The following is a 15,931-nucleotide window of genomic DNA, read 5'->3' as shown; positions in this document are numbered from 1 at the left end:
GGAGATGAAACACTGTTTGAAATGATCCTTAGTAACGCTTTTTACACTTATCTTAATCTTGTACTGACTGAACTATAGGTATCTGTTGAATGTCATTGCATGGAACAGCGACAAGCAACGCCTGTTTGGTATAAATCTCTTTATAGTCGTATGATATTTTGAGTCTCGGGTTATGCAGTAAGGGGGAAACTGTGGATGAAGATTTACCAAATCAAGCTAAAACAGGCATCAGAACAGAGCGAGTAACAGATCACGCGACAATGCTTGGTATGAAATGAAGATACAGATGCTTACGGTTAGGTTGTAATTGTATTCCTAACATTAGGAGGTGTAGTGTAAACTTGAGGTCCATGGCCCAAGTTGCATTTACAAGTTTGGTATCTTTCTTTTTTTTTTTTTAGCAAGTTTGGACTTTGGACCGTTTGGTATCTCTCTATACATTTTGGAGTGGTCCAAAAAAATGAAATAAACAAAAGACAAAGATTCTATGAGGAATTCTGTGAACCAATGGAAAAATGACACGTAAAGAAGACCCATATGCCCAACACTATCTAAGCATCAGCCTCATATTAAATGGATGTAACTTGCAAGTAGCTTGTCGCTTTCCTTTCTGTTCTTTTTGTCTTTCCTTCCCATCTTATATACTAATTTACCCACAGATTTCATTACATTTACCTACACATAGACATAGAAACATAATCTTTTGATTAACTGTTAAAACAAGAATATTTGTACTATTAAATAGACATTAAGACTGTTAAAATTTACAAGATTTCATTTACGTTTATTCTTCATATTTCCTAATTCTATAAATGTCTTTCAGTAAAATCGTGTGTAAATTAATATTGTGATTTTAAATAATATAAAGCAGGAGGGTGGGGGTAGATTAGTGGAGGACAAAGACTTGAAGGGGGAAATTTCATTACACGAAACTAAACCGTCCTTCACTTGTATTTATTTAATTTTCAAAGTGTCTTTTTGTTTTTTCTTTTTAATAATAAAAGACCCCAAAACAAAATCCTAGGCTGCATTGCATTTAACAACCACATCTCTTTCTCTCTCTCGCATAAAAGGTGAACCACCAGTCAATCACCAGGTACTCTCGAAGCTCCTTCTTCACCATGGCGGCAGGTCTCTCAACCACCGTAACATTCAACCCGCTCCACCGCTCTTTCTCATCCTCCTCAAGTGTCCGCTTACACCACCCAAGATCCTTAACCGGACTCCCTTCATCTCTCCGATTCAGAGGCTTCTCGGTCTGCTACGTGGTTGAGGAGCAGAGGCAGAGCTCTCCCGTGGACAACGATGAGAGACTCGAGAGCAGTAACGCCATAGATCCCGAGCTCCTAGCGTTGCGGTTGGCTGAGAAGTTGGAGAGGAAGAAGTCCGAGAGGTTCACTTATCTAATAGCCGCAGTGATGTCGAGCTTTGGTATCACTTCCATGGCTGTTATGGCTGTTTACTACAGATTCTCTTGGCAAATGGAGGTAATAACCAAAAAAATAATAACAAAAACTCAATTCAATTTGAAAAAGTTTCATAACTGTTTTTTTTTTGGTTATAAAAAATGAATCAGGGAGGTGCGATCCCAATGTCAGAGATGTTTGGTACATTTGCTCTCTCTGTTGGTGCTGCTGTAGGTTCTCAAACCATCTCCAAATCTTCTTAAAACACACATACACAGCTTGTCTGAATTCAATGAATATTTGTCTATCAGGTGGGCATGGAGTTTTGGGCAAGATGGGCCCATAGAGCTCTCTGGCACGCTTCTCTTTGGAATATGCATGAGGTTAGTTACCTTTTTTTTTTTTTTTTTCTTTTGAACGAAAAGGTTGGTTACCTTCAATTCTCATACTGACTGACTATTCAATTTCAAGCTACTTAATTTGATTTTTCTCCTTTTTTTTGGGGGAGCAGTCACATCACAAACCAAGAGAAGGCCCCTTTGAGCTGAACGATGTGTTTGCAATTATAAACGCTGTTCCTGCGATTAGTCTCCTCTCTTATGGTTTCTTCAATAAAGGACTCGTTCCTGGTCTCTGCTTTGGCGCCGTATGTCATCTCTCTCTCTCTCTCTATAGGCAAACTCATTTGTCTATATACTCTCACAAACAACTATGCTAAAAGGATTTTAAATCTTTAACTAAGTGATTAGGCTATTTTAATACAAAATTAAACAACAGTTAGCACATTTCGGTGCCTTTTTATTAGTACTAAAGGTCAAAACAATTAGTATTTTATTCTCTGTGGACATTAGGCTTAAAGAAACGTATCTCTCTTGCAAGATTTTCTGTCTCTAAATTATATGTATTTTATTTTACTAAAGACATTGGGATCTTCGGTTCATGTGATGACAATATAGGCTCGTTGGCTTTCATTAATACCCATGAGACTAGTGGTGGCTTACTTTGTCTTTTGTTTTCGGCTCAAAACTCCGTTATGTTGCGTTCGCGTCTGCGTTTTATGCTCTAAGTGGTCTCTCTCCTCATTACAGGGACTAGGAATAACGGTGTTTGGGATCGCCTACATGTTTGTCCATGATGGTTTGGTGCACAAGCGTTTCCCTGTAGGTCCCATCGCTGACGTCCCTTATCTCCGGAAGGTCGCTGCCGCTCACCAGGTATAACTCATTGACCTGATCGGTCAACGACAAAAGTAGAAACAGTTCCTTTCCCAAAATAGAAACGCATTTCGTTTGAACAAAAAAAAAAAGCATTTTATTCTATTGGTTTTTAACTTTTCATCCATGCGCTTTGTATATTTTTGTGGCGTTTAAAATATATATAAAGCAATGTTATCGGAAATGTTAATAGCATTCCTAGTTACTGATTTTGAAATTGATGGTGTTTCAGCTACATCACACTGACAAATTCGATGGTGTGCCATATGGACTGTTTCTTGGACCAAAGGTGAGTTTTTGGATCTGCTTTAGATTCTTAATCGTCTAATTTATGTTGGTGTTTAATCATTTAATTTTTGACATTTTGAACTGGTGATTCTAGGAATTGGAAGAAGTTGGAGGAAATGAAGAGTTAGACAAGGAGATTAGTCGGAGAATCAAATTATACAAAAAGAGTTCGAGCTCTTGATTACTTAATTAAAAAAAAAGTTTTAAATCTCCTTTTTTATGGTCTTCTGTCATGATCTGAAATACGGTCTTTGTTGATAAATCATATATGCCGATTTTGATTTTTAATTATTAAAAAGTAGAAATATTAGGCTAATCATACTATATAAACACACCAATCCTCTTAGCAAAAAGTAAATAAATATAAACATACCAATCCGACTGACTATTTATATTAGACATATTTTATTCAGTGAATAACAAGGCGAGACATTATAGATCTTATACTTAATTGGAATAAATTGAAACATATTTTGACTTGCACTAGAAAATCTTTTGCTTATGCATGCACGTTTGCAACCAACAAGTTAGTAATATTCATGCATCTACCCAAATTGATGTTTCTGGATGTTTCTTCGTCACGCAAGTTTATTTAAGCTTACGTTCATAGTATGGCCCGCTTCTTCGCGCGATCTCGTGGAAGATGGCGCCATCGAACGTTGTGTGTAACGTCATGGTTCATTAATGTTCAAAATATAAGAAAAGGTTGAAATCAACTGCTGCATGCAATCACTCTTATCTCTTTTTTTAACAACATCAAAGATAGAAGATGAATAAGGAGACCCCTAAACGCTCACTAATTAATATGCAAAATGAATTAGTATATAATTAGTGATCATTAGTGGAGCTGGAATAAATGTTCTTACACTTCAAACACCGAAGCTTTTGCGAGTGAGTACGACATAAGAATATACTGTAGAAGACGAGTAAGAAGACACGTACAGTCTAGAAGTTGTAACCACTGTACAGTCAAAGATATATTAGTGCTATCTCTTTATTACTTAGCGGTTGAGATCATAAAAAGGGAAATGATTCTTTAAAGATAAAGTTATGGATACGTGTTACGTGCTTAGTCTGTTCTATTAGAACTAACTCACTTTAATTTCACTAAGTGGGTACATCACAGTATTATCTCATCATGCTCACCGATTGTAAGTGGAAGTTTATTATGTACACTCCCACGACACTACCCAATCAAATCCCAAGAGATAAGAGGGAGACCAAATTATTTGATTATTCGTAATTTAGATGGTGAAAAGTGGGAAAGGATGAGAATGAGGTGGCGTGGACGCATAATTAGATTATGACATAAACGTGCGATATAAAAAAACTCGATGATAGCTTCTTTTTACACAAATAGGAAGTTCGGTACAGCTTTTGACTAAGAAGCTCCAATATAACCAATAACGCACTAATCAATAATCAATCCTAAATATTACACATTTTGTTAGAAAGTCTAGTGTTTTACATTTCTTTTTTGCTGTTGTAAAGTTTAAGATTCATTCGTGGACGAATGGTAAGCCTTGTGGTCACTCCACCGACCAAAGTGACGTTATATAATTTTTAAACGTAACCAAAATGAGTTAAACGCGTTTTGCAGTGTCCATTTTCCAATCCACAACAATCTTATTAAGGTGTCCAACTTTGCTACGTGTCTTAGTGACACTTAAGTTAGCTGAAAATCAATACAAAATAATATAATAATTCTTACGCATCAAATTGTTCAGAGTCTGAGTGAAAGTTACTTATGCAAAACAGGTTTAATCCAACAAACAGGATGAAACCATATACCAGACCTATTAAACCCAAAAAAACGGATGAACCAATTAGTCGAATCAATATATACTAACCAAAGGTCACGTCTTGCAATACAAGCATGCCGAAGACCATATATACTAACCATACTTTAGGACACTTCTTGCTATCAACTTTGTTGGCAGAGGAAGCATAAGTGAAGATCATGTTTCTTAAGAAAAGCTAATGCAATATTTAAGGAATTCTTTCAAGATGATCTAATGATCTTGTTCTCGCAAAAGAATCAAGGAAAGGATACGTTTCTAATTCAACATCAACGAATCTCAAGATCTTCAAATTTTCAATTGTGCCTATTGGCAATACAGCTCATGTTTGGATCTATTATTCAAGTAAAAAAAGATAAGCATTTTCTAACACACACATGCACACGTGTGTATATATATATATATTAATTCACTTTATCGATCAGAAAGCTGTGACAACCCATCCCACTCACTCTGAATCCGGTTCACAGTCCTACAGGGCACCGATCACAATCTTTCCATTATGAATTTTCTCTGACTCCATAATTAGGTTGTTGGTGAGTCTCAAACTCAGGACCTCACCCTTTAATAACACTCCTCCAGGACAAGCTGTCAATTGGTGACAACTTGTCATGTGGGAATGTTGCTAAAAAGGTAAGGTCTTGGGTTCAACTAACGCCAAGTGCATCAACAACCTAATTATGGAGTCAGAGAAAACTCATAATAGAAGGGTTGGGGTCGGTGCTCTGTAGAGCTGTGAACCTGGGGTCCACAGGGCAGATTGTTTCCACGGGACGGGTTGTCACAAAAGCCTTATTCAAAGGCAATGCTGCGTCCATAAGCTCGGGCTGTTCACCTGGATATCATCTCTACGGTAAAAGACATGGGAAAATGGTAACAAAAACTATACATGCTGTTCTTGTTTTCCTCTCAATTGTCTTAACTAAGGCAATCTAGCTAGTGTTCATTTTAGAAATTCAATCCTGATTCCCAAGCTTATAAGTTTTTTTCACTTTCAAGTTTGAAGTAGTCCTGGTGAGCTAAAAACGTTACCAAAAACAAATAAATAGGGATATTAAACAATCTCTCCAAATAATCCATGAGAGCTGGTTTTCTAAGAGTTGCTGTGAACGGCTCGTGTTAGTCGTTAAAACGAGACTTGAGTAGAATTCCAAATCAAATCAGGGCTGGTCATAAGGCAAATACTTGTCAATTACTCGACTCGTTTAAGTAGTAGGATTTAGTATTTGTATTTGACTTGTTCGAATCAAGTACTCGTTTTATCAAATCTCAACCGTAGGAACGAAACAAAAACATCTAATCTAACGGCTGTTAGCAGATCTATAACGAGGAAACAATCTGACACACGGTCAAGTAGTAGACCATCTAGACATAACTCGCCACATGGCTTAATATGATTGGATGATTAGAAGACGGTCTTATGTGTGTTCTTCTCTTTGTTGATCATCTCACGGCTCTGTTCCGTCTCTTTCCTCTTCTCCATCTCATTAGTCTCTTGATCCTGATAACAAGCATCTCTCTCTCTTTGAGGTGGCCGCTTCCATGCCAACGTGTAGAGGTTTGGATCGAATCTCTAACATCTTCAGTTTCCGTATATCTTTTTCAATCGAATTGACTTAACCGTGCGATTGAATTTTGATCCAACATGACTTTCTGAGTCAGATCTGATTTTTTTTCTTTCCTGAAGTTTGAGTTTTGATTTGATTATTTTATCTCTGTGGCATGCTCTCTGTGTGTGTATATGAGAATTGTTGAAGTTTGGTGGCAATTAAAGGATTCAATATTCATCAAAAAAATGAAAATGTGATGTATCTCCTATATATTGTGTTATCGTTGACTTGTCTTGAAATCTACATAGCCGTTGACTTTATTTTACTTCCTTTAAGATTTGGTCCCTTGAACACAACATTGGTTTCTTATAAATGCTACTGTGTGTTTTGACTTTAGTATTATGCATAAGCTTCTCTGTGTTTCTACCTTTGCAGCTTTAAAACTAATCAAGTAATAATTAGTTAATTTGCTAATGCAGAAAATGGGCGAGTCTAAGGGGTATGAGAGAGGAGGACGTGTGATTCCAAATGTTAATTCTTACAACGTCTCTCTTAAGTTGTCTCCACTTGTTTCTTTTTGGGATTGTATTGTCCGAACCATGAGGTATTCCTATATACCTGAGTGGTTGTAGTAGTTCTTGAGATCGTTCCTCTACGAGTTTATTTAGTTAGAAATTATATATATATATATATATATTATAAGCAAGAAATTATGGATCACTGTGTGTGCAAGCAAGTTCAATCAGTAGCTAGTAAATTGAAGAAGAAGAAGGCACATGGTAAAGATGAGTTTGATCGTGTCAAACAAGCTGAGAAGAAGAAGAGACGTCTTGAGAAAGCTCTTGCTACTTCTGCTGCCATCAGGGCTGAGCTTGAGAAGAAGAAGCAGAAGAAACTTGAAGAGCAGCAGAGGTTAGATGAAGAGGGGGCTGCTATTGCAGAAGCTGTTGCTCTTCACGTCCTACTGGGAGAAGATTCTGACGGTGATGATTCATCTCGAGTCATGCTTGGTGAAGAAAAGGGTTTCAAGATGGATATGTTTAGAGGTGAAAGCTATGCGGTTCAAGGGATTGGGTTTGTGTCAAACGGTTGTGGATTAGGAGACGGTAACTGGTCGCCGTTCGCTAGTGATGTTTGGGATGACAACATGGGGATGTCAACTGATTTGATTGCTGCTCAGGCTGTCTCGTCGCTACAGATATCTGAAAACAGTGACGGGAATACCCTTGTGTTCAATGGGCTGTTCCGGGGATGATGAATACCATGATTTTCAGATTTGGTTCGCTAAAAGAATCATGAATGTGTTATGGTTCGTGTTACTGACGAACTGTGCTGTTTATTCCAGAACCCTTTTGGTTGCTTTGGTGTGAGATTGCTCTGTTGTCTAGATGTATGCCTTTTTCACCTGCAATGTGTACGGATGCATTGTACTCATCAAACTTGTCACAAAAACTCTTCACATCTGAATTGCAATCATCTTTAGGTTTCAACTGTATGCAAAACAACTGTATGAGTAACTTTGCAAAATCTTAACTATAGAAAATAGGAGGTAAAATAAGTTGCAGAAAAAAAAAGAAACAACTGGATTATGAAAGCTCATTTGCAAAATCTTGGCCCATCTAATGTCACTTGAACGCACCAATATGATTAGGTACATTTCTTCCAGGCCAAGATTGGCCTTTGGTGAACTGGATGGGGCTCGGTTCGCAAGTTAAGAAGATGATGATGATGATGTACATGTATGTTTGGGTTGATCGATGTCAAAAAGGTTTTAAATTATGAAACACAGTAGGGACGACGAAGACCAAAACTAGAAAGCTGGACCATGGGACCATAGTAGTAGTTTCCGTAGAAACACCCTAAAAGAAAAAAAGTTTATTTCTTGTACTCTTCTTCCAATATTATTGATCAATGCATCATCCGACCCATACGTTACGTAACTCCTTATTTGGCTTCTAGAAGGATTAAGCAAGTTTCCTACCGTAACATATATATATATATATATGCTATTCATACTTATTGCCTACCAGCATGGAAGTGGAGCTATGTGTTAACCTTTTGGATGTTAAAATTGAATGGACAACTGTAACATCCGATTTCTAAGTATACGATGATGTATATTAATCCATTCATTCAAAATGATTCATGCTTTAGAAAATAAACTTATTTCAAAAAGATACATATTAATACTTCTTATACATTTATTTTTTTTCAAAATTATGTTTATTGATTTTTGATAGGATAAAAATTGTGGAAAATAGTTAATCACCAGAAATAATACATTTATAATCAAAATTTAACGATTATCGAAAAATAAAAATTTAATATGTTTTTAAGTACTCCAGAAACATATTAACATTTTGAAACTAAGGAATATTAACAACATTCCAAACTTTTTTTTTTGGTAAAATTCTAATCCAAACTTTTCACAACGCATACCTCTCTCTCTCCCACCCTCCCTAGTAAATGCTTTATGTCGTTTGCCACGAAAGAGGCATTAAAGAGAGGCACAACGCTAACATGTCTCTCTCATTTTTAAAGTTTATTTGTTTGATTCATAAGCAAAACGTCGCCACCGGTTAGCCTCACCTACCCCAGCCATGCCATTTCGAAGTAAGTTTCTCCAACACTTTCTTTCTTTTCTCTCTTTTTTCCATAACTATTATCCTTTTTCCCAAACTCTAAACATACAGAAAAAAAAAGATTTCTGCTAAATGTGATTTTATCCTATTTTTAGACTATAGTAATAGGTAATAAAGTTAATAAGTTATTCTCCACCTTTTTGTGCGAGAATATTAACTCTCTTTTTGGTATAATATTAAATTTTAAAGGCTAGCATGCAACCAATGCAGCCAGAACACTAGATTTTAAATCTTCATTTTTTTCTTGGCAAAAAATGATATTTTCCATCAACTGAGTCATATATATATATATAGTTGACTTGTTGTGATAATAATTTATATTTTTTTTTCTTTGCTTGATAATAAAATATGATTAGTATGCAAAAACGAAGGGTGGAGAGAAGAAGTGTGTGATCCAACAACGTCTTTGTTATATAAAACCAAACCTATTATTTCGCAACAGACATTGACTCTAAAGAGATAAAAGACTTAAAAAGATAGGCTAGTGAGTGAAGCCCCGTAGGTTTTAACGTTTCAGACTCTTTGAGGAGGAGATGGATCCAACGACGCCGTTTCTTGGCAATGAGGTAAAGGAGGATTACTCGCCGGCGAGGACCCTGAGCGAGGTGAAGCGAGTCTTTTCTATGGAGTCAGCCAAGCTGTGGAAGATCGCTGCTCCTATAGGTTTCAACATCATCTGCCAGTACGGCGTCACCTCCTTCACCAACATCTTTGTTGGCCACATCGGCGAGATAGAGCTCTCCGCCGTCTCCATCTCTCTCTCCGTCATTGGCACCTTCTCCTTTGGCTTCTTGGTACTCTCTCTCTCTCTTCCCTGACCTCTCTCTAGATCCCTCCATGCTTGTTGTTTGAATCTTGCTTTGGTGCAGCTTGGCATGGGAAGTGCGCTTGAAACACTTTGTGGCCAAGCCTTTGGAGCTGGTCAAGTCCACATGTTAGGCGTCTACATGCAGAGATCATGGATTATTTTATCCGTTTCATGCATCTTCCTCCTTCCTATCTACATCTTCGCCACACCCGTCTTGAGACTTCTCGGTCAAGCAGAGGAGATTGCTGTTGCAGCTGGAGAGTTCACTCTTCTAACCATCCCTCAGCTCTTCTCGATGGCTTTCACTTTCCCTACCTCAAAGTTCCTTCAAGCGCAGAGCAAAGTCATCGCCATCGCTTGGATTGGTTTCGTCGCTCTTATCATGCACGTTGCTATGCTCTGGCTGTTCATAGTTGTGTTTGGTTGGGGAACAAACGGTGCCGCTTTGGCGTTTAGTATTACGAACTGGGGAACAGCGATCTCTCAGATTGTTTATGTGATTGGTTGGTGTAATGAAGGGTGGACTGGCTTGACTTGGTTGGCTTTTAAAGAGATTTGGGCTTTTGTAAGGCTCTCTATTGCGTCTGCTGTTATGCTTTGTCTTGAGCTTTGGTATATGATGAGTATCATTGTCCTTACTGGTCGTCTTGACAACGCTGTCATCGCTGTTGATTCCCTTTCTATATGGTTAGTGACTTTCACAAAAAATGCTTTTGTATACTAATCATATTTTACTATCACGTAATATTTGAAATATTTTGACATTTCAGCATGAATGTTAACGGTGTGGAGGCTATGTTGTTCATTGGAATAAACGCTGCTATAAGGTACCGACATTGTTTAGGTAAATATTAGACTTATGAAGCTAATGTGTTGTCTACTTGTGTTAGTGTCCGTGTCTCTAATGAGCTTGGGTTAGGCCGTCCACGAGCAGCTAAATACTCTGTCTATGTAACGGTGTTCCAGTCTCTCCTCATTGGTCTTGTCTTTATGGTGGCTATCATCATAGCCAGAGATCATTTTGCTATCATCTTCACAAGCAGCGAAGTACTAAAACGGGCAGTGTCTAAGCTAGCTTATCTTCTTGGCATAACCATGGTTCTTAACAGCGTGCAGCCAGTTATTTCCGGTAACACAATAATATCTTTTCTTCCATCAAAAACCAAACCAGAGGTTTTTATCACATCATAATAACAGTCTCTTGGTTTAATTCATTAGGTGTGGCTATTGGAGGTGGTTGGCAAGGCTTAGTGGCTTATATCAACTTGGGTTGTTACTACATTTTTGGCCTTCCCTTTGGGTATCTTCTTGGTTACAAAGCAAACTTGGGAGTGATGGTAAGTAAAAACATGCTTAAAATCTACCTTTCAAGTCCATTAATAGTGATTATTTTTAATAATGTTTTCAGGGACTTTGGGGTGGAATGATAGCAGGAACAACGCTTCAAACGTTGTTACTGATAGTTGTTGTATACAAGACAAACTGGAATAAAGAGGTAAGAACCTTATTCAGACTCAAAACCGTATCCATATGCACTTGTCCATTGAGATCCATAATTAAATAACTGTGATGAACAGGTGGAGGAGACAATGGAACGTATGAAGAAGTGGGGAGGGAGTGAAACAAAGGATTTAATTGCATGATTTGTGGTTTCTCTTTTGTTTAGCTTTGAAAATGAATATGTAGCTCTAAGGCTTTTTTGTTTGTGTTCTCTCATTGGTTTGGTACCACCAGTAGTAACTTTATTAGGCTCTAGGAAACTGCTCGACCAGTGAAGTAACAAACGGTGCTTTTGCTATTTTCTTCCAAAAGAAAAGATAAATGCAACTGAAACCTACCAAATGTCAGATACATCTACTCGTCTGACTTAAATGTATCAACCAACTAATTTAAACTTTCACATGAATTCAAACAACCCTGTACTAACAACTTATGAATTCAAGCAACCCTGTACTAGCTTTTATGAATTCAAGACTTTTACATTACTAATTTGCTCAAGAAATTGTTTTATTTTACATAAGCACAGATATTATTTCTTTTCATTAGACTTGTTAAAAATAGTCAGGATGGCCGAGTGGTCTAAGGCGCCAGACTCAAGTTCTGGTCTTCGAAAGAGGGCGTGGGTTCAAATCCCACTTCTGACAATTCTCTTTTTATTAATTTTCATTTTTTGATGAAAACTACTTTTTCTCCTGCTATCTTCTGTGTGCTCATTTCGTGAATATAAGTAAAACGTCCTCGCTCACTAAATAAAGAGTTGTGAATCGTGATTGTGAATCACCATTAAATATAGTTGCTTACAGTTACAGGTATTGGTGGCATGTGGTATGTGGATTATGGCCGTGACGAGCAAATCCCTGGTTCAAGAATATATTTTCTCATATTATTTTTTTTAACCTCACCATTGACATTCATCACCACGAGGGGGAAAGTTGGTTCATGTTATATTTATGATTATAATTCAAACAAACAAGTCAGGAAATTTTATAGAACTTTTTCTAAAATCCAGTTCTGATTAAATAAGTTCACGATTAAAAAGCCTAACAAGGTTCAAAAAGTATACATACTCAAAACTTGGATAAAAAACCTAAAGCCTGATTCTAAAGGGAGGAAGATAGAAGCAAAATCTGAGGTACAAAAAAGGAGTGAAACAAATCCAAAATAAATCTCTGAACTTTCTAAGCAGCAGTAGCAGCCTTGGCCTTCTTAGGCGCACGGTAGGTACCAACGACGCAGGCATGGTCACGCTCAAAAGGCTCAAGCGTCACTTGCTCTGCTGGCTTGAACTGCTCTTGTTGCAGCTTCTTCACTTCGCTCTGAAACACAGCTTCTGCTGGAACTGTTGAGTCAATACAGTTAGCCTGCAAAGAGAGAGAGAGACACACAAACATGTTTACTAAACTCTTTGTCTGTGAATGAACGTTCAAAGTTAACATGAATGAATGTTTTGGAATGCTACTAACCTTGATTGAGATAACAAAGTGACCTCCTGTTTTGAGGAAGAAATTTGCATTCAAAGCGACGATCCTAGCCTATTTAAAGGGGTTTTAAGCACAAACAACATTTCATAATGAACCATCATTACATATAAATATAATATGATAGCAACTCTTGAAACCAAAATGACATTAGAAACTTTGAACAAGAAAAGCTAAATGGCATCAGCACCAATCAAATTATCAAATCAGATACTAATGACTAAAATCTTTGATTTAGTCACATCAGGAAAACCAAAAATCGATTCTGAATTAGTATTTTTCAATTATAGATGTTTTTTTTTGAAAACCAAAATGGTAAATGCAAAATGTACAGAACATATATGTTCCTACTACAATTGCCATTTTTTAAAAACAATGGCATAAAATCCGAAAAGAAACCAAAATTTGAAACCATATTTAAGAATAGAGAAACAAGATGTTCTTAAGCATCAGTAACTTGGAGTTTTGCATCACCCATGATGATCTGAAGGGGAATCCAAGTAAAGCTCATCATTTGCCATCATCAGAACATCATTTTTAATAGCAAAGCACAAATATAATGCTATACAGCAAAAGTTTTTGAAATAAATTTGAAGGAAGTATCAGCCATTCATTAAAGACGCAAACCTGATCTGGTTGAGCAACATCAGCGAAGATAACATCAACCATGCCTACGAGCATTCTGTATTTAGCAGGGTGTCTGGCATCTTCAATGATTGGAATAACATTAGTTCTCTTCTTAGCCATGTTCACCAAATCTCTACCACTTCTGTGAGAAAACTCAACAGCGTAAACACATCCCTCCTACAATATCACAAAGACAACATTATAAGAAATAACATAACACTTTTGACAACCAGGAACATAAAAGGCCAAGTTTTGCTTACAGGTCCAACAATATCAGATACATGGGAGACTGTGGTTCCAGAGGCAGCACCAAGGTATAGAACTTTAGCACCAGGTTTCTACATTGAAACATAAAACAATCAATACATGAACACTTTGCCACAGACAGCAGCATAAATAAGATTCAAACAAGAGTCCAACTTACGATATAAATGTTATCAACACCACCGAGAATAGCAGCTGCCAACTTAGAACGGAAAGGGTTCCACACCCTGTACTCAATCTTGGTTCCATCCTCATTCTGTAGATTCAATCACAAACCAATTAAGAAAGAGGTAAACAAACAAACGAACGAACATCAAGTATCAATCAATCATCTAATAATATACCTGAACGGAGATTCTCTTCTCATTGTAAACAGCTTCACCAGGAACCAAGTTCTTAGTAACAAGAGCATCTTCTTTACCCTTTGCAATGAACACTCCAGCGTGTCTGTGTGGCTCCACAATCACTTTGCTGCCTCCCTTCATTCCTCCGCGAGCAGGTACTCCTCTTCCGCGACCACGTACTCCTCTCATGCCTCTGCCGCGTCCACGGTCTCCAAAACCTCTTCTTCCTCCTCCTCTACCTCTACCTCCAGAGCTATCTCCTCGTCCACCACTGAACCCACCACCACCACGTCCTGAAACACAAAACAACATTAAAGCAGAAACTCAATATTCTCAATACCCAATTGATTTCTGAGCTAAAGGGAACAACTTTGATATTCAAGTCAGCTAAACACAACGAGTTCAGACAAAACTAACAGAGAACTAGCTATTGTTACGATGGAGACAAAACATAAAAAGCGGCGGCTAGGGTTCTTACCACCAGTTAGAGGAGGTCTCATGTTTGCTTGACAAGGAAGAGACAAGTTTCAAGGGAGAGTTAAATGACGTCGTAAGCAATTAACCTAGTGCAATGTGAGTGTTTTTTTTATACAAGTGCGTCTAGGGTTTTAGTAGAGGGTTTACTTGCTGCGTTTGATTATTATTATTTACGCATATACCCTTACACTATGTTTGGGCCTTGCCTTTAAGTTCATTGTGTTGGGCGTTAATACGAAACATCTCCCCGATAGGGTTTACAAGCTGCCTTGTTTATTCTTTACCACCAGCTACGACTGCTTGGTTTACTAGAACATTAGTTATAGGCTAATACATTACAATCATTGAGTAAGTGAGATTGTGAAATACGGAATGAAAGAGAATGGAGAGACGTAGTGTGCATGTGGGATGTTGGGAAAGAAATAGGGCCCATTGGCTGCCCCCCCCCCCCCCCCAACCCTTTTTCTCGAGTCCTCTCCCTACCAATCATCTTATAACTTTCCACAACTTCTAAATTAATTATATAAACTCTTTTCATATATGTTATGGAGTAGCTATAGCTAAGCTAGGTCATAGGCTCGAAATGTTTTTTTTTATTTAGGGATGTGAATGAAGATTCCCATTGATTATTCCACCTATTTGTCACTTTATATCATGTTCAATGTCTACTAGATATCCATGCGACTGCTAGTGGATGACCGACCACCTTTGGATGTAAATTTTTATCAATAATGATATATTTTTAGTTATGCTTCTTTATATCTGTATCTATAAGTGTGATTGGTTGTTCGTGAAGTAAATGAGAGGAATATAATAAGTGGAAATGGGAGGAAAAAAAAAGTGAAAAAATAAAAAAAATGAGTAAAAGAGAGGAAAATAAAATTACTCTTATGTGATCTAGAGTAGTGTTTAGTGTATATTTCCCGTTGTTTCAATAGTGAGTGGAGTAAGTGAGAAAAATGAAAATTTTACCTGATTGAAATATTCCAGCGTTAATAAGAATAAAACAATTTCTAGCGTAATATGTTGCGCTCAAACTACAATACAGTCACAACCTATGTACTTTCTCATTCCGTATTTAGACTTTCATAGTTCAAATATATATTAACTAGAGCCAGAGGTGTGCATAAGTGAAGCTTTGTTTAGTTGGCTTCTTGATTTACTGGCTAAGCAGATTTTTCGAGCATTGTATATATGATCACAAGTGTAATTTCAGGTCACCTGATGTATTGGTATCACTGATTTGGTTGTCATGTATTGATTACATGACTAGAGAGGATAGTGAAAATGTTTGGAAGATAACTCATTTCTATGGATTTTGTTTGCTTACACAAAAAGATTCACTGCCATTTTTTCTAAGCTTCTATCATTGTTTGTGAAATAGTATACTCTAAATAGTGAATAACTTTCTTATCAAGAGAGAAAGGTAAAGGGTTGCATTCGTACGCACGCACGTAAAGGGCATTACACTTTGCACACGTGCGCTTTCTTGTTAGTCCATAGCCACAAAGCCTTCTCTCGTATCTTTCTTACT

General features: G+C 37.3%; 4 protein-coding genes and 2 non-coding genes across 6 annotated transcripts; 4 read left to right on the top strand and 2 right to left on the bottom strand.

Moving 5' to 3' along the window:
- Positions 1-1,121: 1,121 nt before the first annotated feature.
- Positions 1,122-3,089, top strand: LOC106406976 (beta-carotene 3-hydroxylase 1, chloroplastic). Its single transcript, NM_001315832.1, is given in 7 exon segments — positions 1,122-1,487; positions 1,577-1,636; positions 1,718-1,789; positions 1,918-2,052; positions 2,495-2,620; positions 2,853-2,909; positions 3,003-3,089. Coding segments are annotated over 7 exon segments (903 nt in total).
- Positions 3,090-6,024: 2,935 nt separating this feature from the next.
- On the top strand, positions 6,025-7,747 carry BNAA04G06500D. The gene is made up of 2 exons (XM_013847842.3): positions 6,025-6,265; positions 6,737-7,747. Exon 2 carries the CDS (start codon positions 6,970-6,972, stop codon positions 7,510-7,512), a length of 543 nt encoding a protein of 180 aa, XP_013703296.2. The 5' UTR covers positions 6,025-6,265; positions 6,737-6,969; the 3' UTR covers positions 7,513-7,747.
- A 1,525-nt stretch (positions 7,748-9,272) lies between these two features.
- Positions 9,273-11,549, top strand: LOC106408489 (protein DETOXIFICATION 35-like). The gene is made up of 7 exons (XM_022706821.2): positions 9,273-9,693; positions 9,769-10,394; positions 10,478-10,534; positions 10,598-10,836; positions 10,926-11,044; positions 11,116-11,202; positions 11,285-11,549. The coding sequence occupies exons 1-7, from the start codon at positions 9,433-9,435 to the stop codon at positions 11,348-11,350; spliced, it is 1,455 nt and encodes a 484-aa protein (XP_022562542.2). The 5' UTR covers positions 9,273-9,432; the 3' UTR covers positions 11,351-11,549.
- LOC106409785 (rRNA 2'-O-methyltransferase fibrillarin 1) lies at positions 11,364-14,495 on the bottom strand. Its single transcript, XM_013850346.3, has 7 exons — positions 14,399-14,495; positions 13,921-14,213; positions 13,737-13,832; positions 13,573-13,650; positions 13,313-13,489; positions 12,671-12,739; positions 11,364-12,568 (listed from the first exon to the last, which is right to left on the bottom strand). The coding sequence occupies exons 1-7, from the start codon at positions 14,418-14,420 to the stop codon at positions 12,386-12,388; spliced, it is 918 nt and encodes a 305-aa protein (XP_013705800.1). The 5' UTR covers positions 14,421-14,495; the 3' UTR covers positions 11,364-12,385.
- Positions 11,768-11,851, top strand: TRNAL-CAA. The gene has a single exon. It is a non-coding gene; the product is annotated as a tRNA-Leu (tRNA).
- On the bottom strand, positions 13,131-13,205 carry LOC125590989. Its single transcript, XR_007326981.1, has one exon. It is a non-coding gene; the product is annotated as a small nucleolar RNA snoR60 (small nucleolar RNA).
- Positions 14,496-15,931: the final 1,436 nt, after the last annotated feature.

Source organism: Brassica napus, chromosome C7 (assembly GCF_020379485.1).
Source record: "Brassica napus cultivar Da-Ae chromosome C7, Da-Ae, whole genome shotgun sequence".
NCBI classification, from domain to species: Eukaryota; Viridiplantae; Streptophyta; class Magnoliopsida; order Brassicales; family Brassicaceae; genus Brassica; species Brassica napus.
The sequence above is the reverse complement of the archived record's forward strand: the minus strand, read 5'-3'. Positions and strand labels throughout refer to the sequence as shown.